The sequence below is a fragment of the Tachypleus tridentatus genome, chromosome 12 (genome assembly GCF_004210375.1).
Source record: "Tachypleus tridentatus isolate NWPU-2018 chromosome 12, ASM421037v1, whole genome shotgun sequence".
In the NCBI taxonomy this organism is placed as follows: domain Eukaryota; kingdom Metazoa; phylum Arthropoda; class Merostomata; order Xiphosura; family Limulidae; genus Tachypleus; species Tachypleus tridentatus.
This window is the reverse complement of record NC_134836.1, coordinates 14,041,030-14,066,660: the sequence shown is the minus strand read 5'-3', so window position 1 is coordinate 14,066,660 and position 25,631 is coordinate 14,041,030. Positions and strand designations below refer to the sequence as shown.

Below are 25,631 nucleotides of genomic sequence, written 5' to 3'. Positions count from 1 at the left end.
ACCATTTCTTTATTAGAAATTAACAATTAATCTGAAATAGAATTGTTCCTAGTATGTTCTCAAACCAATTGTTGAAGAAAAGTATCCTGAACCATTTCAAAATAACCTTTCTCTCACATGAATTGATTTTAAAGTTTTTCTTTCTATGTGATTGAAATGAAAATCTCTCATGATTATAACTTCATTGACAGCTGACTTATTTACCTCCTTGTAGAGTTTCTCAATACTTTTCTGTTTCATTTGGTGATTTGTAACAAACCCCAACTAAAATCCTTCTCCTCCCTTATAAACACTAACAGAAACCTAAATAGAATCAACCCCATTGTTTTTATATTTGATATCTTCAAACTGAAATAGCTGTAACTCACAATTTACATATAAAGTCACATCTTCCCCATATTTATAATACTCTGTCCTATTGATCAGCATATAACATTGTATTTGAAAGAAATTTCTTTCATCATAAATATCTATATTTAGCAACATTTCAGATATTTCTTGTTACATCAAAATCCTCTATTTTCACCAATGCTCTAAAGTTATTTTCTTATGCTCATAGCATTACAATAATAAAAGTTTCATTTATTATGTTATTAGTTGTGTTATTTTACATAATTTGTGGCTATAAAGTACTGTATCTAAAACCTAGATAAGTGATAGAAACATGATGATGTATTTCATAACTTCCTTTCATATATTCATTTCATACACAGTCAAAGTAGAATAAAATTCATTCACAGTAAGGGCATAACTGTTTTCAGAATGAGATTTATGCTACTTCATTTATTGAAGATATTCTCACAGTTAACTTACAGGGTTAAATAAGAGAGTGTCTTCACTTTTAGTGAAATAATGATACAAATACAGACAAAATTCAGAATATTTGTGTTGTATAAAGAACCAATTTTATACAAACAGACCATTTAAAACTGTCCCATCTGAGAATCCTAAATTAGTTATACTAATCAGTACATTTTTCTCCAGACAAATTATTTTGTTTTAAATAAAGAACAGTTTAATAAACCCAGAAATACATATTATCCAGTATTTTTACATTTGTATTATTGTTACTAAATGTATCATTTGTAAAACATCTTAAACTAACATCGTTGATGAGAAAACATACAACATATTTATTTTGAAGTATGGTACCTTGATTTATTTTTCGAATAAATAACAATTAACTAAGAATTTTCTGTTTATCTACATGAAAGTATGATGTACCATTATGCTAAAACAAAGTTTAAAATTTAGATGTGCCTCTCTAGATCTCTTGGTTAATATTATAAGTTTATGATGTAAAGTTGAGATTAAGGGTATTTCTCTTTAACTCTTTTAGAGTGTATTTAGGAGACACTAACTGGACCATGGCCTACAGATCAAATTAAAATAAAGTTTTATAAGAAAAAATAAAAATACAAATTTTTTATTTATTTAGGATGAAGCAGGACAGTTTAACATTAACCACCATTTGCATCGATGCTAACAAACAAATGCAACACTCATTTTGATAATCTGTAACACTACATGTTTATGTATGATTTGTATAATACAGATAAAATATGATTTTTATTGATATTTAAAATATGTGAAACGTAATTTTTATGAAAAAAAGAATAAAATTGCATATTATTTTAAGTAAAAATTTAACAAATTTTAGAATTATTTTTATTTTTTACTGCTGGGCAGTGAAGAGTAGTTGGAAAATGCAATCTTAAAAATCACACCATGCAATATACATTGTATAGGGTGGGTCCCAGATATTCTAAATCAAGGGTTCCCAACTGGTGGGTCGCGACCCTCCAGGGGAGTCGCATAGCCTTGTTAGAAGTAGCTTGGGATAACATTAATTTTATTTCATCAGTTACATTTTCAAGTCACGAGTGCCAAAAGGTTGGGAACTCCTGTTCTAAATGCACCACTGACTTTATGTAGTAAAGTTGCTGTTGGAAGTACAGTATGTCTCCTTGCTTAATATTATGCCATCTATAAATCTGATATATAAAGTATTTTCCTCTAACTTGGAGGATATGGGAACTTGATTGTATGCATTTATATAGAAAACGTAAGTTGAAGGTATGCTTTCTAACATTTTATAGTGGTTATACCAGCTTCATATTACACCTTCATGTAGTAAAGGTAAGATTTAAGGTATGTTTGGTTGTTGTTAGTTTTGTTTTTTCAGTACATTTTAAACTGGTGGTATGTTTGTGTGTAACTCTTATTGGGGATGGTAGCTTGATATTATTAACTATTTAAAAAATTTAATTTGAATATACAAGGCTGAGTATGTGGTATTAAGATAATTTTTAATGTATAACTCAGTAAGCTGCATGACAACCAGAGGTGATATAAAGCTCTGTTGGAATGGAATGTATAAAAACACTCTATCTATGTTGAAAAATACTTATACACTGAATTACAATTTACGATTTAGGATTAGCAATACAGGAATACCCTTTGTATTAAATGGGTTAACAGCATTAGAAAACAAAGGAATATGGACCAAATTAGGGAACCAGGATCATCCATTAAGAGACCTACAATAAACTCTTCTTTCTCCTTGGTAAGCAAAATACATAGTCTTGTAACAAGGAAGAATCTACAATGACAGGTCAGTAACACAAGTGGTCCAGGTAAAAGAACAAATTATGATCAAAATGTATTGTGAACCATAATAGTGATTCATAATAGACATTGTAAGGAATTGCACAAAACCCTAATTGAATGTTCAGGCAAAGAAGCACCTTAAACATTTACGATTTAGTTCAAACAACACTTTTAAACTTTTACTATTGACTATTAAGGCTGCACAAAAAGCATAACTGTTAGACTAACAAAAAAAAGAAAATACACCCAAAATGTCTATTTGTAATTCTTATTATTCTCTGCCAACCTTCAACAAAAACGGTTTGGTATCTTGCACCAAAACCTTTTGTATGTTATTAAATAACTTATTGTGAAGGTCATATGTGTATTGAAAAGTCAATTTGTTCTTTCATATTTTACATAAACTAATAAGCATCATAATTGTAGGGTAAACAATGTTGTTATTACCCATTGAAGTTATCTCTCTTTCAAATATCCAATGTTCCTTTAATAACATACGTGTAGGATGAAACAGGAATTACCAGCCAATAATAGATAAACATTAGATAACTGTAAAATGTAGATAATTAATGCTTTGTACATTATACAATCAATGTTTTGAGGGAACCATTCCCCATATTATATATGAAGTGAAGGAGTATATAAAAAAAAAATCAGTGCACATAAAATTAAGTTTTATTGCACACATTTGTAAAATAATCACTTTAAAATAAATACATAAAGATTAATTTATATAAAGCAATGTTTAAGACATATATGTTTTATTAGAAATGGCTGCTTTTCTACTGGTAAGATTTTATACATCCTTATTGGTTGTTGTAGCTTGATCTGGGCATGTAAATGGGTATAAACCAATGTTGTAAAACATGCTTTAATCAAAGTAAGCACCATTAGCTTCATTCAACACACTTTTGCCAATGTGTAACGATGCTGTTTATGGCCCTGCTATAGATATCAGAATTTCTATGGTCATTGAACTCCCTGAAAGCTTCTTCTGCAGTTGCCTGGTTTTGAAAGCGTTTATTGTTCAAAAAGTCGTCAAAGTGCTGGAAAATGAAAATTTGTGGGAAATATCTGGGGAATAGGGTGGACGAGGCGGAACCTCGATTCACAATTCGTTCAATTTTTGTAACGTCATCCTTGATAGGTTTCATAATGCTGATTTTGTTGATCTTCAGTCAGCTCATGCAGAACCAACTTATCCAACTTTTTCGTTTTTCAATCGCACTGAGGTGGTTGATAATGCTTGATTTGCTTGTGCCTAACTTTTCTGCAAGCTCACGTACTGTTGTGCGAGGGTCTGCCTCAATCGCTTCCCTTAATGTGTTTTCACCTAAGTATGGCTTCCTTCTACGACCTCTATGGTCTTCAAGACTTTCATCCTCATGTCGAAACCTTTGAAACCACGTTGAACTATATGTTCATTAACAGATCCATGGCCGAATGCCTGGTTGATGTTCTGTCTTGTTTCAGTAGCTTTTCATCTAAGTTTGAAGTCGTTGAAGGAAATCAGACGAAAGTCCTTCTTGTCCATGCTGCCTTGGAGGCTGCAAAACTTACTCTGAGTAGAGTTGAAACAGTAGATAATTAAGACACCTTGTAAGCAACAAACGTTGGATTAAATGAACCAAGCAACCAACGATAAGTTATTCAATATTCATCTTCTAAATGTCATCGTGAGAATTCCGACATTTATTTCTGGGCAACCTAATAAAAAAAGAAATCCACCAAATGTAATTCTAGGTAACAGCATAGAACCATAATAAGGGTTTGTAGTTTGGGTACATGCCTTATGTATCCCCGGCCTTATTTTCTTACTATTTTATTATTCTCATTTGCAGATTCTTAAATTCCCAATATTTTATTTATTTTTTGTCTCCGTTACAAAAGTAGGCTAACAGAGTATGAGTTCTCCAAAATAAGGACCTCCAATTCAACTATTACATACATCAAACAGCTGGAAAATGAAATTGGTATTTACGTTATTCAATTTGAATTTATAAGATTTAATGCCTACAGATTTCTGTGTGACAGAGTTGTTAAAATTGGTTTTAGGAAACTGTTGTTCTCACACACTAAATCGATTATAGAAAGCCAGGGAAAAAATGTGGTACGCTTTGAACATGATAGCTTTTGACAATGTATTTTGAAATAAAAACTACATAGAGGAGCTATTTGCAAAATGCATTGTCGTTAGAAAAAAACATAACAAGGCATGAAAACACGAACTGTAAATACATTATAAAGCTCCAAAATTGTTTTAATATAACGTACCCAACCCTCTGTATGTCTCCATACACTTTTGGATGGATGAGGATGTCATCCTGATACTATACTTTTATACGTAAAGGTTTGAGCTATAAAAATATCTTTTTACAACTGTGGAAGATCTGGCACATTGGTAACCTACACATTGAAAAGTATGAGTTGAAAGCATGTCTGTATACTATTTTAGTAGAACACATACTGGGCATTTCATATTATACTTTTACTGTTAGGTAAATGTTAAGTTAAAGATGTGTGTCCTTAATAGCTTAGGGTTGATATATTTGCTTGAAATGTGTTATATGTGTTATCATAAATTTATAGTTGGAAATTATACTTTTATCTCATAAAGCTTAAATTTAAGCTATTTCTCCTGAGAGCTGCAGTGGGTATGATAGCTTAATCATATGCAACAAACTTTAAATTGGATTTGTTTTTCTACAGCTATTGATGGAAATGAGAACTTGAATTTTTGAAAAGTTTTAGTTGGAAGCATATTATGTTGGTATAATATTTTACATTTGTCTAGTAAAGATTAAGTCAGACGTAAGTCTCCTCTGTGTAATAAAGTTGAGTTTGGGGGTCTTTCTCCTTCCAGCTCTGAGTAGAAATATCAGACTGGTATGTTGCAGATTGTCAAGCAAATGTAAAAAATGGTGCTATTATGTCTGATAGTGAAATCCAGTAAGAAATTAGCATTATTAATCCTCTCCACAGTTTGAAACTTTGTCTAGCCATACAATAAGTGGTTACTTTTACTATTCCTTCTTCACCAAAGCCTACTTGAATGTAAGTGAATTTTCTACAGCTTTCTTACAAATTGATAATTTTATAGTAGTTTTTCAAGTGACTTGTTTGAAATACTTGTTTGTGATTTTTATTGAAATTTAACATGAAGGAGTATTATGTCATAAAAACATAAAGTAAATCAATCTGTTGACAATTTTTACTTTTCGATTTTCTATTGTTTATTTTGTGTGAATGTTATACTTTTACTTTCCAAGTTTCATTCTGGTGTTTATATGTGAATTATGTAAATATTACATCATTAAGAACACTGAATATTTGTGAACCACACTCCAGAGACACATTCTTTGCTTATATCATTTCACAAAATCTCAAAGTTTCATTTTTCAAAAGTGTGTCAAGTTTCTTTTATGATTATTAGTTTAGGTAATTGTTTTATAACAATTTCTTCTATTTAGCTTACAGATGATTTGATAGAATAAACTATAAACCTTTATAAATGTTAGAAATAGGCACCAAACTTTCATCAGTTTAACTGATAGTGATATATAAGCTATTATTTTAGTTTATGTTCTTGGACATTTTTACCCTTTCTTGTAATATTTTCTTTGGTTTGCATGTTTAGTTAAGTAATAAAACAGACAGTGATCACCATTTCCCATTTTATGTTATTATTTGTTCATAGAACTTAGATAAGCTTTAATTTTTTAAGAGCATAGTATTTGGAGAAATAAATCATGAATGGATAGAAAATGAATAACTTCCTAGCTTTGGGCTACCTCAGTACTGATCAACTTTCATGGAGCGCTTAGTGAATGTTTGAATGTTGGAACACTTCACCTAGAAAGACTTAAGAATTCACCTCAAGATAGTTGAAAGTTTTGTTGTTTTTTTACTTTTTATATTTTTTTATTACTTTAACTTATAAACAATTGTAAATTGCTAGGAATTTGTCACCAAAATTTCAAAAACATTTCTTTCACAGTATAACACTTTGTGACACTGTTACTAGCACTGACAAAGATGTATTTAATTTTACCATAATTTAAGAATTACAAAAGCTTTAATTTTTGTGATAATAACTGTGAAAAATTTTTTTTCATACTTTTTCACAATGCTAATAATTTGGGTTTTCTTTTGAAATACCAGCCATTATTGTATCACATTGCATAAAACATTCTCCAGAGTAACAAAGTTTTCCTTGAAGGTTGCTAAGTAGTGTTCATATTCTTAAATTTATATGCAAAAACGGCTCGTTTGGGCTGAGAAAACACTTTACATAGAAGAGCGAACAACGTTTCGACCTTGAAGAAAGAGGTAACTGACCTCTTTCTTTGTGAACCTGACGATGACCGAAGAAGGTCGAAACGTTGTTCGCTCTTCTATGTAAAGTGTTTTCATGGGTTTCTCGTCATCACTGATTAGTGTTCATATTCATTAACCACAGATAGAATAGTTTTGTAATAAATATTTAAAAATGTAACACGTTCTGTGTTATTTATTTACGATTCTGTTCAACAAACTGTTAGACTACAAATGTAAATATACAGAGTGTTCGGAAAGTCACTGTACACTTATATATTTATTAACAGACATGTTTAAATATAGAATACAGGAGGTAAATATGAATGACAATTATAAACAATGTTGAAAGTGGCCTCCATTGGCATAAATACAGGCTTGGATCTTTCTTATTTTGTTTTTAAACACCACTATCAGTTGCTGGTTTGAAATAGACTGAATAAAATATGATTACAAAACTGCACAGTGACTTTCTGAACATCCTGTATGATTTGCCTTCATTGAATTAACATTCTCTAATGCATTAAGTTAAATTGCTAATGAGCAAAATGTTTCAGTGATTAACTTGAATATCTTCAGCTATGTATGTAAACACATGGTAATTTTTGACTCCATTTTTGTCAGAAATATTACAGCTACTAGTAGGATTTGTTAACTGAGTTATCTGTTATTGAAAGTTCAGTAATGCTAATTGTGATAGAAAGTATGCTATCACCAGTTTCACGGTAATATCACTTTAGTGAAAGACTTCACGTTTCTGTACACAGAAAAAAACAAACGTTTTATCCCGAAAGAGTAGTTAGATTTTATCCTGTATATGTTAAAACCACTGTAATAAGTTTTGTTGATAGTGAAAGATGTATCTGCCTTCACCAGCCATTTTGACACAAGTATTAAAAATTTGCAGTATATTAATTAACTTCCGAAACAATCTTAATCTGTGTTATTCATCTTGTAAGAGATTGTAACTGTTCTATTTCTGTGTAAGGAAAGTTAGTCAAATCTCTTACAACATAAATTTTAAAAGCTTCAAGATTAAGACCAGAAATTATATGTATTCCAAATAATCTTGATTTGTATTACATGCTAACTTGTTAATTGCTGATTATGTACCTAAAAAATAAAAGCCAGAGCTAGACTTATATTTTGATTAAATGTATCACTTGGATGAATTTTTACATCCAAAACTTTTAGATAACACATTCTCTTTGCATCAATAAAAATTAAAATTGTGATCTGTTTGCCACTTGCAGAAAAGTAGACTGAAGATATGACACTCTTGTAACCACTTTTCTTACAAATATTTGGAAAAAGTTAATTTTGATAACTGTTGAAATGTGGAGATATACCACCATAATATCAATAGTAAAATCCAACAACAAAATGTGGAGATATACCATTGTAGAATCAATATTAGAATCAAACAACTATGAAGATATACCACTAGAAAATCAATAGTAAACAAAACAGCTAAAATGAGATGTGTTTAAAAACACTAACTGAAATTGCACAAATTTTCAGCATTTTGTGTATGCTAATGCCAACATCATCAGGAAAAACATACAAGTGGGTAAATTTGTATTAGTACAAGTAAAAATTGTGACCTTTGAATGATGTAAATGTAGGTGTCATTTAATAGGAAGTTTCAATAGTGAAATCAACAGTTCCTTAAAGGTTTTTCTTTTAATTTCTCTTCATTCCTTACAAGTATCTTTGGTGTTAGATAAGTCACATTTATGTGGCTCAACTTGTTGATGTATATATGTGAAGGTGGCTGAATGTTCTTTTTATTTGCATTCCTAATTTATGACTTTGTTTCCCCCTATGTAAAAATAGGAACAACCATTACAAAAATTTGGTAAATGCATCCAAGCATTGGTTCGTAGATATTTATTCAAATTCTACCTGGATAGCTTTTGACCTGGTTTTACAATATAACTGGTCATATATCTTATATTTGCTGTAGAATTATTGTTCCACTGCATCTTGAAATCAGGTGGAATACAGAAATAAATGGCATCAGTATTAAAATTAATACTACTGGTAGACAGATGTGGATTTAAGATTTCAGAAACCTTAAATGGTTTTAGCTACCATGCATTCAGGGTACCCATTAACTTGTGTGAAACATGTTTCAATGGATTGAATTTCTTAAAGTTCCCTCATTTGTTTCAGAAAATCTCAACTGTTAACACCGAACGTAATATCCAAGCTCTTGACAGGTAATTCGATGGTCGCGGGTTCTTATCCCCGTCGCACCAAACATGTTCGGCCTTTCAGCCATGGGGGCGACATAAAATGACGTTAAATGCAACTATTCGTTGATAAAAGAATAGCCCAAGAGTTGGCGGTGATGACTAGCTGCCTTCCGTTTACACTGCTAAATTAGGAACGGCTAGCTTTGCATGAAATTAAAAAACAAACAAAACCTTACTTTCAGTGTAAATAACATTCAGTGATAAGTAATGCATCAGATGTATTACTAATTTCATAGTTAAATATATTCTATACCTCACATATTTTATTACCTCTGTCTGAAATAACTTGCTGGGACTATGAATTTAGTGCAAAGATGTTAAATTAACGCAACTATATTTCAATAGAATGTTATTGAAGTATAATGAAGCATTTGTAATTAGTTTTGATTTTTCAATTATTTTTAAAGTTCTGTTAACTTTTTTATTTAATATTATATATATATATATGGCCAGGTGGGTTAAGGCATTCGACTCGTAATCTGAGGGTCGCGGGTTCGAATTCCAGTCGCATTAAACATGCTCACCCTTTCAGCCGTGAGGGCGGTATAATGTTGACTGTCAATCCCACTATTCGTTGGTAAAAGAGTAGCCCAAGAGTTGGTGGTGGGTAGTGATGACTAGCTGCCTTCTCTCTAGTCTTACACCGCAAATTATGGACAGCTAGCGCAGATAGCCCTCGAGTAGCTTTATGCGAAATTGAAAAACAAACAAACAACATTAGTTCATTTTAGAAATTCTAAACGTGTTGGTTAGTCTCATTACCTTATCAAATAAGAATGTTCAAGTTGTGTAAGAAAGGAGAATTGTTACATTGTCAACATGTTTGTTTCTTTTGAATTTCACGCAAAGCTACACAAGAGCTATCTGCGTTAGCCGTCCCTCATTTAGCAGTGTAAGACTAGAGGAAAGGCAACTAGTCATCACCATTCACCGCCAACTCTTGAGCTACTCTTTTGCCAACGAATAGTGGGATTGACCATCACATTATAATGCCCCCACGGCTGAAAGAGCAAGCATGTTTGGTGCGACGGGGATTCGAACCCGCGACCTTCAGATTACGAGTCGCACGCCTTAACCCACCTCGCCATAAACTAAGGTTGTAAGTTAATAAAATATAACTGTTTTTAATGGCATAAGTTGTGAAACTAAAAGATAAGTCTATCAGTGTAAATCTCGAATTGTAAGTACCTCTTGTATATTTGTATCACATCAGCTTAGTGAATAAAATATGAAACTGGTGAAATGTGAAATTTGTGCTTATTTATCATTTGATTCTCTGGTACACCAAAGTTTGTAAATTGTGATCAATTGTGAGGTTTAACTACGCGTTAACCTCTCTATTTATAGGAGAGAGGTTAACGCTGTGGTTAAAATGAGGACTAGAATTAGGAATTTGGCAAGGAGTAGAGGAACCATAGTCGAAGTGTCTGAGAAAAGATGCATTGTATAAAAATAAGAGGGCCGGCATGCCCAGGTGATTAAGGCACTCAACTCGTAATCTGATGGTTGCGGGTTTGAATCGCCGTCACATCAAACATGCTCGCTCTTTCAGCCGTGGGGCCGTTATATTGTGACAGTCAATCCCACTATTCAATGGTAAAAGAGTAGCCCAAGAGTTGGCGGTGGGTGGTGATGACTAGCTGCCTTCCCTCTAGTCTTATACTGCTCTTAGGAACGGCTAGCGCAATGGCCCTTATGTAGCTTTGAGCGAAATTCAAAACAAATAAACAAAATAAACTGATAAATTAAGTCGTCTTTGAGTTGTTTGGTTGGTTTCGGTGTTTCTTAAGCGAATGTTTTAGCAATACTATGAATACTAGTGAGAAGTTTCAAAAGTAATGAAACTTGTTGCAAAATTATTATTAGAATTACAATAGAGATTAACGAAAGTGAAGTATCAAACATTAAGCAGGCCATTGCAGATTCAATTGATCAGGTGCAAATAGAAAAGTGATGAGTAACAAACTTATTGGTGAGATGCATGACTCATACCTTCGCTATACCACCTCAGACTTCTCTATGACCACCTTCTGTAATTGTTTTCGTCTAAAAATGGGCTCCTTGAGGAAGTTTAAGTAGTTTAAATACACATCGAAATATTTTATTGTGGTCTGATTAAGCTCTTCACTTCTTCTTGTGTTTCTCCAGTAATTATTAATTAAGAAATAATTAATCCAATAATTAAGAAAATGACTAATAATTTCAGTTAGTATGTGGAATATAGGAAGTTTAACCAGGCCTCTCAACTTATAGGCACTGATTATCTCTTATAAGGGCCAGTGTTTAAAATTTAGCAAATGGATATTGAAAAGTACCTGCAGGTGTTGAAGAAAGGCCCAACATTTATTTTGTATCTAGTGACAGATTTTATAAAATAGACGTCTTTTACAACTTTGCGAACCATGATATAATTAGTTATATTTGTCATAAGACATTGTTAGTATTATTTTTTATTACACTTATTAAGAAATATAATAGGCCTAACATAAGGTAGTTTTGTATGTTGACTCCATTTCTATTGTCCAGCTTTAAGAGTACAATCATTATTTAAACGTTTCAGATTATTCACGGTAGTAGTTTCATCATTGGACAGGTTGTTATTATGATTTTAATTTTTTTTCATAAGCATAGAATTCAGATAAAGTTGGCCTGGCATGGCCTAGCGCGTTAAGGCGTGCGCATCGTAATCTGAGGGTCGCGGGTTCGCGCCCGCGTCGCGCTAAACATGCTCGCCCTCCTAGCCGTGGGGGTGTATAATGTTACGGTCAATCCCACTATTCGTTGGTAAAAGAGTAGCCCAAGAGTTGGCGGTGGGTGGTGATGACTAGCTGCCTTCCCTCTAGTCTTACACTGCTAAATTAGGGACGGCTAGCACAGATAGCCCTCGAGTAGCTTTGTGCGAAATTCCCAAACAAACAAACAAACCGTTCCATCAAGTATGCTTCCATTTCAGCCGTGTACTATTCGTTGGTAAAATAGTAGACCAAGATGACTTTTCACTGCTAAGTTAGGGACAGATAGTACAGATATCCTTTGTGTAGCTTTGCGCGAAATTCAAAACAAACCAAACTAAAATGTTTTAACCCATAAGGTACCCCTTTCGTTCTATTGGCCAGCCCTGGATTAACCATTATGCAAAATAAACACGCTAAGGGCAGCAAGGGAAGGGGACAATATAGTTTTTACCCTAGTTATTATGCCCGTAACTCTTTCACTGACACATTCAGCTTCAGTCGATTTTTTTGTAATTTTCCTTATCTGCTGTGTTCGACTTTACTCTGCGTTGTCAAAAGAAACGTTTTCTTTGGCTCGATGAATGACGAAAGTTTCGAGAAACTATTAAACTATGTATCTGAAGTAAGAAGTCATTGATTTGCGAAAGATTATTGTGAAGAGCAGTATAAAATGTTGATAAAACTTCAGGTAAAAAATGATCGTATGTTATGATGTCTAACCTTGAAGATGAAATATCTTTTTCTCAATCATTTCTTTTGTTGTGGCTATTTATAATAAATTATAGACAGTGGAACTGTTTTGTTTTACCTTTTACTGCTTTATTCAGTCACATCTACAGAAAAATAAGAGTGTAATACTACAGAAACACGAATCAAACGAAATGGTGACGTGTGCACAGAGACATTGCTAGTTTTATGTTTCTTTTCGGCTTCTATTTTCGTAAGTTATATTTGGGTGATTGTCTCATTTGTTTTAGTTTTATTTGCGTTAGTATTGCATAATTCATGTATGTTTTGTAATATTTTTATAAGTGTGTTTCTCACTGAAGCTTTTCTGAGCCCTAATTTTTTGGCTTCAAAGAACTTGTAAAAAACACACAAAAAACCTCCTTTGCGTGTGGGTACATGTTTTGAAATTTATCATAGCAAGAAAAAAATTTAGAAGGAAATGCCGCATTAGCAATTCCACCGTTCATAGATTACATGTAACCTATAAGAGTATTCCCTTGTGATTACGTAATAATATAAATAGATGTCAAGTTGAGATTTACTTAGGGGATAAATACAAGGGTGCTCGGTTTTAAATATAGTTTAAGACCAGGCACACTTGTTCTTATCCCCATTCATAAATAGCTAACACAATTTTGTCAGCTATGCCATTTTTAGACCCAAAAATGGAGATCACAATTATAATTCTCCTTACTTCTTTCGTGATCCTATCCTGACGTCATAATGCCATGCCCCGCCCCTGCCCTCTGGTGATATTCTTCATGAGACGAACGAACAATCCGAGATGGAAACATAGAGATAATGACGACAAACTTTCAGGTGTAATTTAACTATTTTGCGACTATAAATTCGGATCAGCATGTGTTCTATTACATTTCTAAAAAGCTGGGACAACAGTTGATTGATCGGAGCAGTCTAAAGGCGATAATTCGAGCTTTTAGGTCAAATTGCGTTAGACTTCAACATTTACGTCAGCACGATTCTTAACGTTGTATGTATACACTATACTACTAGTACGGTATTGTGGCACTGTGGTTATATAAAGATACTGTAAATAACCGACAAATCAACAAACAAAATCAGTTTTGTTGATTGTCTGAAAAAATTCATGAATTATCAAGTTTATGTGAGCAAGGTTAGTACTGAGGACTAGGCTTAACGTTAGTAGCCTCGGTTGCAGTGTATTAGCATTAGGCCTAACGTTATTGTCACTCAGTTCTCAGATACTAACGTTAGGCCTAAATACTGTAGCTAGTTTAGTGTAAGTACACTGGAAGTGCTACTGCAGCCAGGAATAATGAAGTGGACTATTTCCAATTCAAGGCCGTCGTTTTGATTTTCCTTCGCATCCAGGCATACATATAAAGTTTCAGACATATGCCTATTTTGTTGATGTATGGTTTGCTGGCTCATCTAAAGTCCCCAGGTTAAAACTGAGCTCAAAGTTGAGGTTACTACTTCAGATATTTGATTAAGGTACTCTATCCCAGGCATAGCCTAGTATTGAGTAGTTCAATGTGCAGTACAATTTACAGTTGTTTATGTTTCGTATGTGTACCAGTACAGAATGATCACTGTGTATATAGGCTACTACAGTAGGTGTTGTTTGTTGATCACAGATTGATTTGGAATACTTTTTGGCTCACAATGGATTTGCATATTACCATTGATATTGCTACTTGCATACAGCTACCATAGCAACAACTTTAATGAAATATTTGCAATGATTGAATACTAATTCTAAAATGGATTCAAACCTGTCTTGAAAGGTGTAACAACCAATCAGTATGTGCCAAATCAATAAAGGTATTTATGAATTCATCTTTATATACTGATGGACCTAGGTCCTAGGATAACTTTCTGACACTTTTTGTCTAAATATAGACCTATAGTTTAGTATGTTTGACTGTCTTACCAACATTTTTCTTTATGTATTTCAGTACAATTATATTTACAGGTATATTTCATATACCTTTTTATGATCCATATTCTTTTTTTTTTTTTTTTTCAGACTGCATGATGAAACGTGTTCAATTAAGTGGTGCACAAAAGAGAAACCTGGCAAAAAAGAACCAACAAAAGGCTTGGATTTAGTGGCAAAGACTGAAGAGTTTATTAATTTTTCCACTCGGCTTACACGTGATCTTTCAGATCAAAACCCATCCCTGTCATCAGAAGCCACTTGTACTGCATCTGACAAGAATGAAGTTGAACCAGGCTCCACACCTACAAGTACTACTTTGTCCACTTCAAGGTCAGGACATCATGATGATATTAAGGTGTCACAGGCTGGCTCAACTGGCACAAGCCTCACAACTGATCTCACTTTGCCTGTAAATTCTCCTGATATCTCTAGTGTTAATGTTGATGCAATTTGGTCTACAAGACAGTCTAAAGTTGAAATAATTGCTGAAAATGAAAATCTACTGGACTATAGTAAAATGCTTCAGTCTACAAAAGATGAGGAAATTAAAGCAAAAGATCCAGGGTTGTGGTTCAGTTTCTCTGCTGAAGATGTGGCTTATTGGATTGCTTGTGGACCCACTGACTGTCAACATCACAATGGGCTATTTGGCAAATCTTGCTAGACTTTCAATAGTGGCAAACCAACGACATGCTGTTCACAAAAAAAAGCATTTCTATGGGGTAAAAGCCAATGGTGAGCAATACAAGAACAGTGCAATTATTGGGAACGTGTCTTGGATCGTATCATAATTGTAATTCATACATTAGCTGAATGTGGCCTGGCTTTTTGACGAACAGATGAAAAATTTGGTTCACTGCAGAATGGAAAATTTTTAGGGCTGTTTGAGATCATAAGTCAGTTTAATCCATTTTGAAATATGAAAATTCTGGAAAAGAAAATCCTTACTTATCCAAAACCACCTGTGAAGAACTCATTGAACCAGTGGCTCAAAAGGTCCACGCGTTCATTCGTGTTGAAGTAAATTCTTCTGTGTATTTTAGCTTGTTGGTTGACTCAACACCAGATTTATAACATATAGATTGGTTAAATGTTGTACTTTGATACTTAAAAGATGGGGAGCCTATTGAACCCTTTTTAACCTTTCTGGAACTGAAAAGCCATACTGGTGAGGAAATGGCAAACCAGGTATTGCAGTACTTACGTGAAGTTTGCAAACTTAACTTTTCAAAATGTAGGGGTCAGCCTTACAACAGTGCTGCTAATATATCTGGATGTTATAAGGGGATGCAGCAAAAGATTTTAGAAGAAAATAAGTTTGCCATATATGTGCCCTGTGTAGCCCATTCACTAAATCTAGTAGGCCAAAGTGCTGTTGACTGCTGTCAATAGGCAGTTAATTTTTTCTCTACAATGCATTTGCTCTATACATTTTTTTCAGCCTCAACCAGCTGGTGGAAAATTCTTAAAGCTTGTCTTGGAAATGAAAGTGTGTTAAAATCCCTCTCTGATACCAGATGGGAGGCACATGCTATGGCAACAACAGCAATTTTGAAGTATTTCTTTAAGATTTTGGAAGCTTTAGAATGTCTAGTCATGAAAGGGAGACACTAGAAGAGAAGCAGACAATATTGCAAATAAGATGCAAGAGCTAGAACTTGTTTTTATGCTGATCATGTGGGACGAGATTTTGTAAAATTTTCATAAAGCAAGTCAAGTTCTGCAAAATGAAGATGTGAACTTAAAAACACATGCAGATCTGTACAAGTCATTAGCTCACCAGCTATGTACTTTAAAGGATGACTTTGAAAGATTTGAAGCAGTTGCAAAGAAAATACTACCAGATGTTGATTATATTATGGCTCAAACTCACAAACTTGTTGGAAAGAAGGTAATCAAAGGTGGAGATGCACAAGAAGTAGATCTGAATGCCAGAGATAAATTTCATATCATCAACTTCTACACAGTTGTTGACAAACTAGAAACCAAGATGAGAAGAAGAGAAAAGGTGTACAAAGAAATAGCAAACAGATTTTCTTTCTTAAGTGATGTGACAAATGATGTGACTTCATCTGCTGAAACTTAAAGGTACTCTTAGTGTTCTGAAACACTAATTGATACTTACTCAGCCCACTTGGACACTAATATCTCTGCCGAGTTTCAGCAGTTTCACTCGTATGTGCTGAACTTTATAAAATAATATCATAAGACAAAACTGAGTGTGTGTTTCCAAATGTAGATATTGCATTGCGTATATTTTTAACATCAATGGTTACAAATTACACAGCTGAGCATTCATTTTCTCAACTCAATCATGTTAAAAATCCCAACAGGAGAACTATGAGACAGGACAGTCTGGATGCCTTGTCTCTGCTAAATATAGAAACGGATTTGATATGCCAAATTAATTTTGAGGAATTGATCAAAGACTTTGCAACTGAAAAATCTGGAAGAAAACTTTTTAAAATTTAAATGAATATTAAGTTATAAATTTGCTTACAGGGTTTTAAGTTCAAAGTGAGAAATTGTTAACATCAAAGTGAGAATTTTTTTTAATAAAAGGGTTTTGAGTAAAATTTTCATTTTTGTGAACATCAAAGTGTGAATTTGTTTGTTTTTGCATTTCATGCAAACCTACACGAGGGCTATTTGCACCAGCCATCCTTAATTTAGCGGTGTAAGACTAGAGGGAAGGTAGTTAGTCATCACCATCAATTCTTGGACTACTCTTTTATCACTGAATAGTGGAATTGATCATAACATTATAACACCCCCATGGCTGAAAGGGCAAGCATGTTTAGTGTGACAGGGATTCAAACCTGCGACCCTTGAATTGCAAGTCAAGTACCTTAGCCCACCTGGTCATGTTGGGCTTGCGAATTTGTTAACATCAAAATGAGAATTGTTAACTCAAATTTAACCCTTTCAGTGTGGCTGGCAACCTTCCTTTATTCCTGTTATTCTTATGTATTGAATTTAACATATATAGTATTGACTACAATCACTGAATATTTTAGGGACTTTTGTTGAGTTATTGCCGAGATATCATGCTTTTAGTACCGATAACGTAATTAGTTGAAGTATCAAACATATATTCAGCGCCATGCCAAACATTAAAAGTTGTTATTCAGTGCTGAAAGGGTTAAAACAAATATACAGTAAAAATAATTCATTTTAATTATAATTAATCAAAGAAATGATTTCCCTTATCATTTCTAAATAAAATTCCTCAGTCATTGCTTGATTTTGAACCGTGCCCAATCTGTTAAATAAATAAAGTTTTTATTTAATAAAGTTGTAGGGAAGAAAAAAAGGGTTATAAATTTTCAAACTTTTATTTCACTTTCAGCATTTATTGAGTCTTATTGTCTTGTCAGTTAAGCAGTGGAGGGGCTGAGGGGGGCACCATTGTTGGGCTGTACTTAGGGCATTAGTTGCCCTTATCCAGCCCAGCAATGGGCAGTCTTTCTATAAAGGTAGTCGAAGAGTATCTATCTCAAACAATATGACAGCAATAAGAGTAATTAGCTTTCCCAGTTATCTCCTTAAATAATTAGTATAAGCAGCAAAATGTTCATGGGACCCTTGTTCTTGAGCTTTAAATTTTTCTGTTATCCATGTAGAACCATCTTTTGATAAAAGTGTCACGGTCTACGAATTTCTCCAAGTTCAACTGCTCTAAGGCAGTAATAATAGCACTGTCTGGATCCAACATCAGGTGTTGTACTGCTTGTCCATGAGTCCAATAATTTCAAATGTGCCTAAAAGGCTTGAGGAAACACACAAAATCTTTCTTAATCATGCCATTAAACACTAGCATATTTACATATTTCTGTTCTTTTCTTGATGATAGTTATGTATAATGTTGTGCATGTGAACATTGTGAAGAGGACCTCATTCAGCTTGGTTGATATCACCATGTCAGTTTTCTCATACTTCTTATTGGGGAAGTAACCAACAAAGGTTGAATACCAGCATTCTACCATTTAACCATTTGGTTCTGAGGATGAAGTAACAATGGTGCATATGTGTCACTACTAATGGCAAAAGTTCTGGGTCTGAGAGAGAGGTTCCTCTAGTTCCTGTCAAATTTCTGATTCTAATCCTCATTTTAAACACAGCTTTAACCTCTCTGCTATAAATAGAGAGGTTAAAGCTGGGGTTAAACCTCACAATTTACAAACTTTGGTGAATCAAATGGAAAGTAAGTACAAATTCACATTTCACCAGTTTCATATTTTATTTGCTAAGTTGATGTGATACAAATATACAAGAGGTACTTATAAATCAAGATTTACACTGATAGACTTATCTTTTAGTTTCATAACTTTCACTATTAAAAACAGTTATATTTTATTAACTTACAGCCTTAGTTAATTTTAGAAATTCTAAACTGTGTTGGTTATTCTCATTACATTATCAATTATCATTAAGAATGTTCAAGTTGTGTAAGGAAGGAGAAATGTTACAACTGTCAAAATTGTTTATTGAAAATGTATTTAATTTCCTACATATTAAATAAAAAATGTGAACAGAATTTTAAAAATAATTGAAAAATCAAAACTAACGACAAATGCTTGATTATACTTCCATAACATTTTATTGAAATGTAGTTGTGATAATTTAACATTTTTGCACTAAGTTTAAAATTTAATGTTCTTCATAGTTCCAACAAGTTATTTCAGACAGAGGTAATAAAAGATATGAGGTATAGACTATATTTAACTGTGAAATTAGTAATACATCTGATGTATTACTTATCACTGAATGTTAATTTTCATTAAAAATAAGGTATGATAGGTGAAGAAAATTTGTAAATAAGATGTACATCTAAAGATTTGTCAAGTAACCAAACAAAATCACATATGTGTTAATTTATTAATTTGATGGCCCGGCATGGCCAAGCGCGTTAAGGCGTGCGACTTGTAATCTGAGGGTCGCAGGTTCACATCCACATCGCGCCAAACATGCTCGCCCTCCCAGCCGTAGGGGCATTATAATGTGACGGTCAATCCCACTATTCATTGGTAAGAGAGTAGCCCAAGATCTGGTGGTGGGTGGTGATGACTAGCTGCCTTCCTTCTAGTCTTACACTGCTAAATTAGGGACGGCTAGCACAGATAGCCCTCGAGTAGCTTTGTGCGAAATTCCAAAACAAACAAATTAATTTGATATTTAGTACAAACTGTATTAGGGTTATTAAAAAAAAAAAAAAATGGATTATGAGAAGTCTATCTCATGCATCTTTATTGTATTTTGAGAAGATATTTTGATTTTGTTAAAAACAGTGTCCCTATTTTGTCATGTGGTGTATTATGGTATTTTATCATTTAATAAAGAAATATTAAAAGGATAACATTAGTCTTTTTAGATTAAAATCAATCTGTTTCACTTGTAATATAAAATGAACTAGATAAATGTATGGCACATCTAATAACCCAGAGAGGATTATGTTTTGTCTGGTATTTAAGAATAACTTTGTTACTGCTAATATTTCTCAACATTTGTGTGTCAGCTGTGGTACAGCAGTTTAAAGTAAAGTATTTTTGTGGCTTTTATTAAATGATAATAATACTTGTAAACACAAAGTAACAAAAATATATAATTCCATAGTTTTTTACAGAATGAGACCCTTAAAAATTAAAATTAAGTCAGTCATTCTGAGAACCTACATTTTTTCTTTATAAAAAGAAAATTGTGAAATGCTGATAGGGCAGGGTTAAGGTTATGGACTTAGAATGCAAAATTTAGAGGTTTGATATTGTATGGTGGACACAGTAGATAGTCCAATGCAACTTCAAAAACAAACTTTTCTCAACTCATGTAATCAATGGATTTGTTGGTTTCAATCTTAGATTCAAATAAATAAATTGTCTTTGATGGTATTAAGTTTTTAATTATACAAATTAATATTTATTTAATTGGATTTCAAAATCCAAAATAAGGTGCCATTTGAATATTTGTCAATCTCTTTCTGTATGTAAATGAGAAAACAATATATCAATTCTAGAGTTTTTTGCACTTTATAATAAAATTATTTATTACCCATAACATTGCATACAAATAGTGCCACAACAGATTATTTCCCCAAACAACTGCTGTGATTATTTCTGTGCAAGAAATCATGGAGATAATTTTCTCAGTTTCTTGATTATAAGAGTTCAAAACTTTATTGTCAGTAGCCTCCCCTACAGGATAATGTTACACTTCTACTCATACATCGAGACATCTAATATTACATCTGCCCACATTAGTTATAGTCATGTAGCTATCAAAAACATGTTAATGAATAAGACACTGGCCTCTTGTGTTTATATACAAACGTTAGATAAAAAAACAAACAAACTATATATATATAAAGGAATTAAATTCTATAAACCATTTGTATGGCAAATTAGAGATCCGTTCATTATCTTACCTTTAGGAGGAGAAGTAGGTTATTAATAACATCCGATCTGATCCATGCCTCAACTTTTATACAGTTCAATACGTTATGAAACATCATAACAAAATCAGGTATTGTATTTGGATGAAATATTCTTCATCAGTACATTGAATTAAAATTGCATAAAGTACCTTTTTTCACGACTTAAAATGAAGTTCATATAAATACACAAACCATCATAACTTAAGCCTATGAAACTTGAAATTGAGAGTAAAGTAACATGAATGATAACTGACTGCAACACTAAACAACATGTGGTTCCATTTGATTATTAATGTATTTATTTAATATAATGCTTATTTAAGTAAATTATTAGGAACTCCATTACACTTTACATGGCGTTTATTAAACAGCTTTTGTTATTTCACGCTACCTAAAAGAACATCTTCCCGAACACAGACGACAAGATCAATTTAATAATTGGCACAGCATTTTTGGCTGCTTGTTTATGGGAGAGACTAGTGTGAGAATATAAACGACTAACTACTGACATTCTCTTCTGTTTTGAGAACTTGGTCCATTGAAAACCTTATATTAGTTAGAACGTATTTATGGCACTTTTATATCCAGTTGAATATGTGCTGGTGATTGAAAAAAATTTTTGTGGAAATTAACCCCTTTTTCTCTAACCTCGGGAATAAAATTCGCAATAAAGTCAAATCATTCCAAGTACGTCTGAAATGTGTCATCAGCTTTATATAAACACACCTTTAACAATATTCACTGGAAAGTCAAGTCAACTATTAATAATAATTTTGACAGTAAAATCAACCAATACTGAGAGAAATACATTCAAAATTGTCTCAGTTGCAAATTAAGTCATATATCATGGGCCAAGCAAAAGTGTATGATAAAAACATAAGGTATGTTATCTCTAAACCATCGAATTATAGTAATTATTTTAAAAATGCACTGTACAAGTAGAATTTTTACTTGTACAAATATTGTTAGAGAAATGTAGGATTTTTTTAGCTTTAACGTTGTTGTCTAACAAAACTGTTAAAGAAAAATATATTTTTAAACGTTACACAACAAAAAATACAGAAACATTTTTTTTAGTAACAGAGCAGCCATTTCGGATTATCCATTTCATTTGGCTAACGATATTGACATATAAAGATAAACTTCTCGTAAATGTCCAAAGACTTATCATCATCACAGACTAGAAGAAAGTTATCTTGAGCACGTATTTATAAAAGCTTTTGTCAATTTTTAACATTAAAGACAAGTAATCAACAAATGTGATGATGATGATTCCACAAATATTCATACCATTCTTGGGAGAGTTGAAAACGTCCCCTGCTGGTGCAGCAGTAAGTCTATAGATTTACAACTCTAAAATTAAGGGTCGATTCCTCTTGGTGGACTCAGCAGATAGCCTGATGTGTCTTTGTCATAAGAAAGCACACACACACACACAGTTAAAAAAACAAAACGAAAACAGAAATGTTACGAAACACCAATTTACCCTTTAAAGAAAAATGGGCAATTTTTTATAATAAGTCAACACGTAAAAACACAAGCACATAAAATATATGTGTGTGTGTACAAAACGTTTGAATTTGTAACCACTTCTAAGTTATTTTGAAGTTTTTGTGTTTTTTTTTAAACCAGTGTGTTATCCTTATAAATAAGGAGCGTTTGATACAACCACTAACAACTTGAAAAAATAATATAAGCGTATTGGGTGGCATCTTCCTCTTCATTCCTTGTTATATGCATTAAAGTTAACGATTTATGTAGAAGTTTCCGTTATGGTTTAACCTGTTTCTTTCGATAGAACAGTGTTTGTAACCTTGACTGGGGGACTGGATAAAGAATGACTTACTGTGATCATAGGTGTATTTGTGTAACATGTGGATACTTTATTTGATATGAAAGATTGAATTAAGTCATCAGAAGTAGAAATCCTAGTAGAAGTAGCAGCTAAAAAGGAGGCAATACCTGTAGGATTGACAAGAGTTGGTGGTTCCAATAATCCTATATTTCCATCACGGTACCTAAGATATAAAACTCATTATAAGTTGCATCAATTTCTATCTAAAAGTCCATTTCAAGATAGTTTTACAATTTATTATTTGATTTCACATTTATAAAGCTAAATGCTGTAAATACACAAAAACTCAATAATATGTTCAGATTGTTTCACCTAAAATATGAATTGTGTATAATATTAATTTTTCATAAGATGTTTGTTTAACATTTTGTACAATACTCATAAAGTTAATGTTTCTGTTTGGCGATTAGTTCAGTGTGATGCGATATAAGTGTCCCAGTATACAGTCATGTGAAAAGGTTAGGACACCCTATAAAAGCCTGTGTACTTTTGTAACATTTTTGGATATATAGATATTTAATCTCAATGTTAACAATACTGAGAGATTATACAAATATAACTAAACAATTAAAACTGAAGAAAAGAATTTTCAAGATCTTCTGTAGATGTAATTCTACAAAAATGCATATTCTAACTGAGGAAAAGTTAGGACACCCACACATTTATTCCCACTTAAAATGGCTCAACTCACACACAGGTGTATCACACCAGGTGCATATGATCAGAATATTGTTACTCAGCATTTTGAATGAGGCTTGGCCTATTTAAACCTCAGACATTTAGTTTGGTGTGCTCCTGACTGTTGAAGTGAGAGTTAGCACCATGGTAAGAGCAAAAGAGTTGTCTGAGGCCTTCAGAAAGAAAATTATAGCAGCTTATGAGTCTGGTAAGGGATTTAAAAAGATCCCAAAAGATTTTGAAATAAGCTATTCCACTGTCCGGAAAATAGTCAACAAGTGGAGGACTTTCAAAACAACTGCCAACATGCCCAGGTCTGGTCGTCCAAGCAAGTTCACCCCGAGAGCAGACGGCAAGATGCTAAAAGGGTCTCCAAACACCCTAAAATGTCATCACGGGACCTACAGTAGGCTTTGGCTACTGTTGATGTGAAAGTACATGCCTCTACAATCAGAAAGAGACTGCACAAGTTTAACTTGCATGGGAGGTGTGCAAGGAGGAAACCTTTGCTCTCTAAGAGAAACATCAAGGCCAGACTGAAGTTTGCCAGAGAGAATGTAGACAAAGACCAGAACTTCTGGAATAATGTTTTTTGGACAGATGAGTCCAAAATTGAATTATTTGAACACCAGAACAAAGGACATGTTTAGTGTAAACCAAATACAGCATTCCAGGAAAAGAACCTCATACCAATTGTGAAGCATGAGGTGGAAGTGTCATGGTTTGGGGCTGCTTTGCTGCAGCAGGACTTGGATAGCTCACAATCATAGAATCCACCATGAATTTTACTGTGTATCAGAGGGTGTTTGAGAATCATGTGAGACCATCTGTACGAAAATTAAAGCTGAAGCGGAACTGGACCCTGCAACACGACAATGATTCAAAACATACCAGTAAATCTACCAAGGACTGGCTGAAAACTAAGAAATGGAGAGTCCTGGAATGGCCGAGTCAAAGCTCAGATCTTAATCTCATTTAGATGCTGTGGGGTGACTTGAAACGGGCTGTACATGCAAGAAACCTCTCAAACATCTCACGCTGAAAGAATTATGCATTAAGGAGTGGAGCAAACTTTCTTCAAACCGATCTCAGAGACTGGTAGATGGCTACAAGAAGCGTCTAACTGCAGTTATTTCAGCCAAAGGGGGTAACACAAGCTATTAGGGGTAGGGTGTCCTAACGTTTTCCTCAGTTAGAATATGCATTTTCGTAGCATTACATTTACAGAAGATCAGAAGGTCAGCTTACATTAGTCATATATGTAGAAACCTGTATGTATGACCTCTCACATATTTCTCTACACTATCTGGCATATGCATGACATGCACAACTATCAATTACTCCCATTAGTTGCAGTTAATAAATATTAATAGTACTTTATCTTGTGTATAGGCGAATCCAGTTTTCTTCTTCGTGGTCATATAAATATTTATAATCTACAAATCATAGTAAAATAGATCAGATATGACCTAGAAATGTTTTATTAGTGTACTTTTTCTGTTTACTTATTCCTGATGCCATTTCTTGTTAAGAAAAAAGTACCATAAGGCTCGTCAATATGCACAGTAACTGCACAAGTTTATCATTAGCTTATATACAAGTATCAAATCAAAATTCCAACAGTTTGTATGTGATAAGGATGTAACATTCACGCTGGAATGTATTTTATCCTCATTCCCAGATGTTTAGTGAACACTGGGTTCTGATATGTTTTTTCAGTCTTGCCTGGTCATCATTTTACCATTCTCTTTACCGATTAGGAACATTTCTTTACTAAAGGATGCTATTGCAAGAAAATTTATAATTATTATACGTGCTGCAATATATTATCCCTTTGTAAAGATGGACTCAGAAAATGAGAGTAACAGCATTGAACATTTGCTACAGTGGTACTTCCTAATGTCATTTCTAAAAAGCATGATCTCTCCATATTTGCATATGAGTTTTACCAATACATTACGCAGTTTGTCGTATAAGCTATTCTTAATACCAAAACTGATTTTATAACCATTGTTCAAAATATCTTCGACGTGACATAGCTTGATGGTTAGGGCACCAAATTTGCAATCTGCGGGTTGAGGTCTCGAATCTCGTCACCAAT

The 25,631-nt window shown here is 33.2% G+C and overlaps 1 protein-coding gene and 1 long non-coding RNA gene across 12 annotated transcripts in view; one reads left to right on the top strand and one right to left on the bottom strand.

Moving 5' to 3' along the window:
* Positions 1-13,263: 13,263 nt before the first annotated feature.
* On the top strand, positions 13,264-19,926 carry LOC143234871 (uncharacterized). The gene is made up of 2 exons (XR_013018841.1): positions 13,264-14,452; positions 14,658-19,926. It is a non-coding gene; the product is annotated as an uncharacterized LOC143234871 (long non-coding RNA).
* Positions 19,927-20,582: 656 nt separating this feature from the next.
* LOC143234868 (uncharacterized) overlaps positions 20,583-25,631 on the bottom strand; it is a 128,040-nt gene continuing 122,991 nt past the window's right edge. For 10 of the 11 annotated variants that reach the window (XM_076472565.1, XM_076472567.1, XM_076472566.1 and 7 more), the window contains exon 11: positions 20,583-23,015. In XM_076472565.1, the coding sequence (XP_076328680.1) occupies positions 22,775-23,015 (241 nt within the window). In that variant the 3' untranslated portion in view covers positions 20,583-22,774. The remainder of the gene's footprint in view (positions 23,016-25,631) is intronic. The other variant, XM_076472568.1, reaches the window with a different exon arrangement.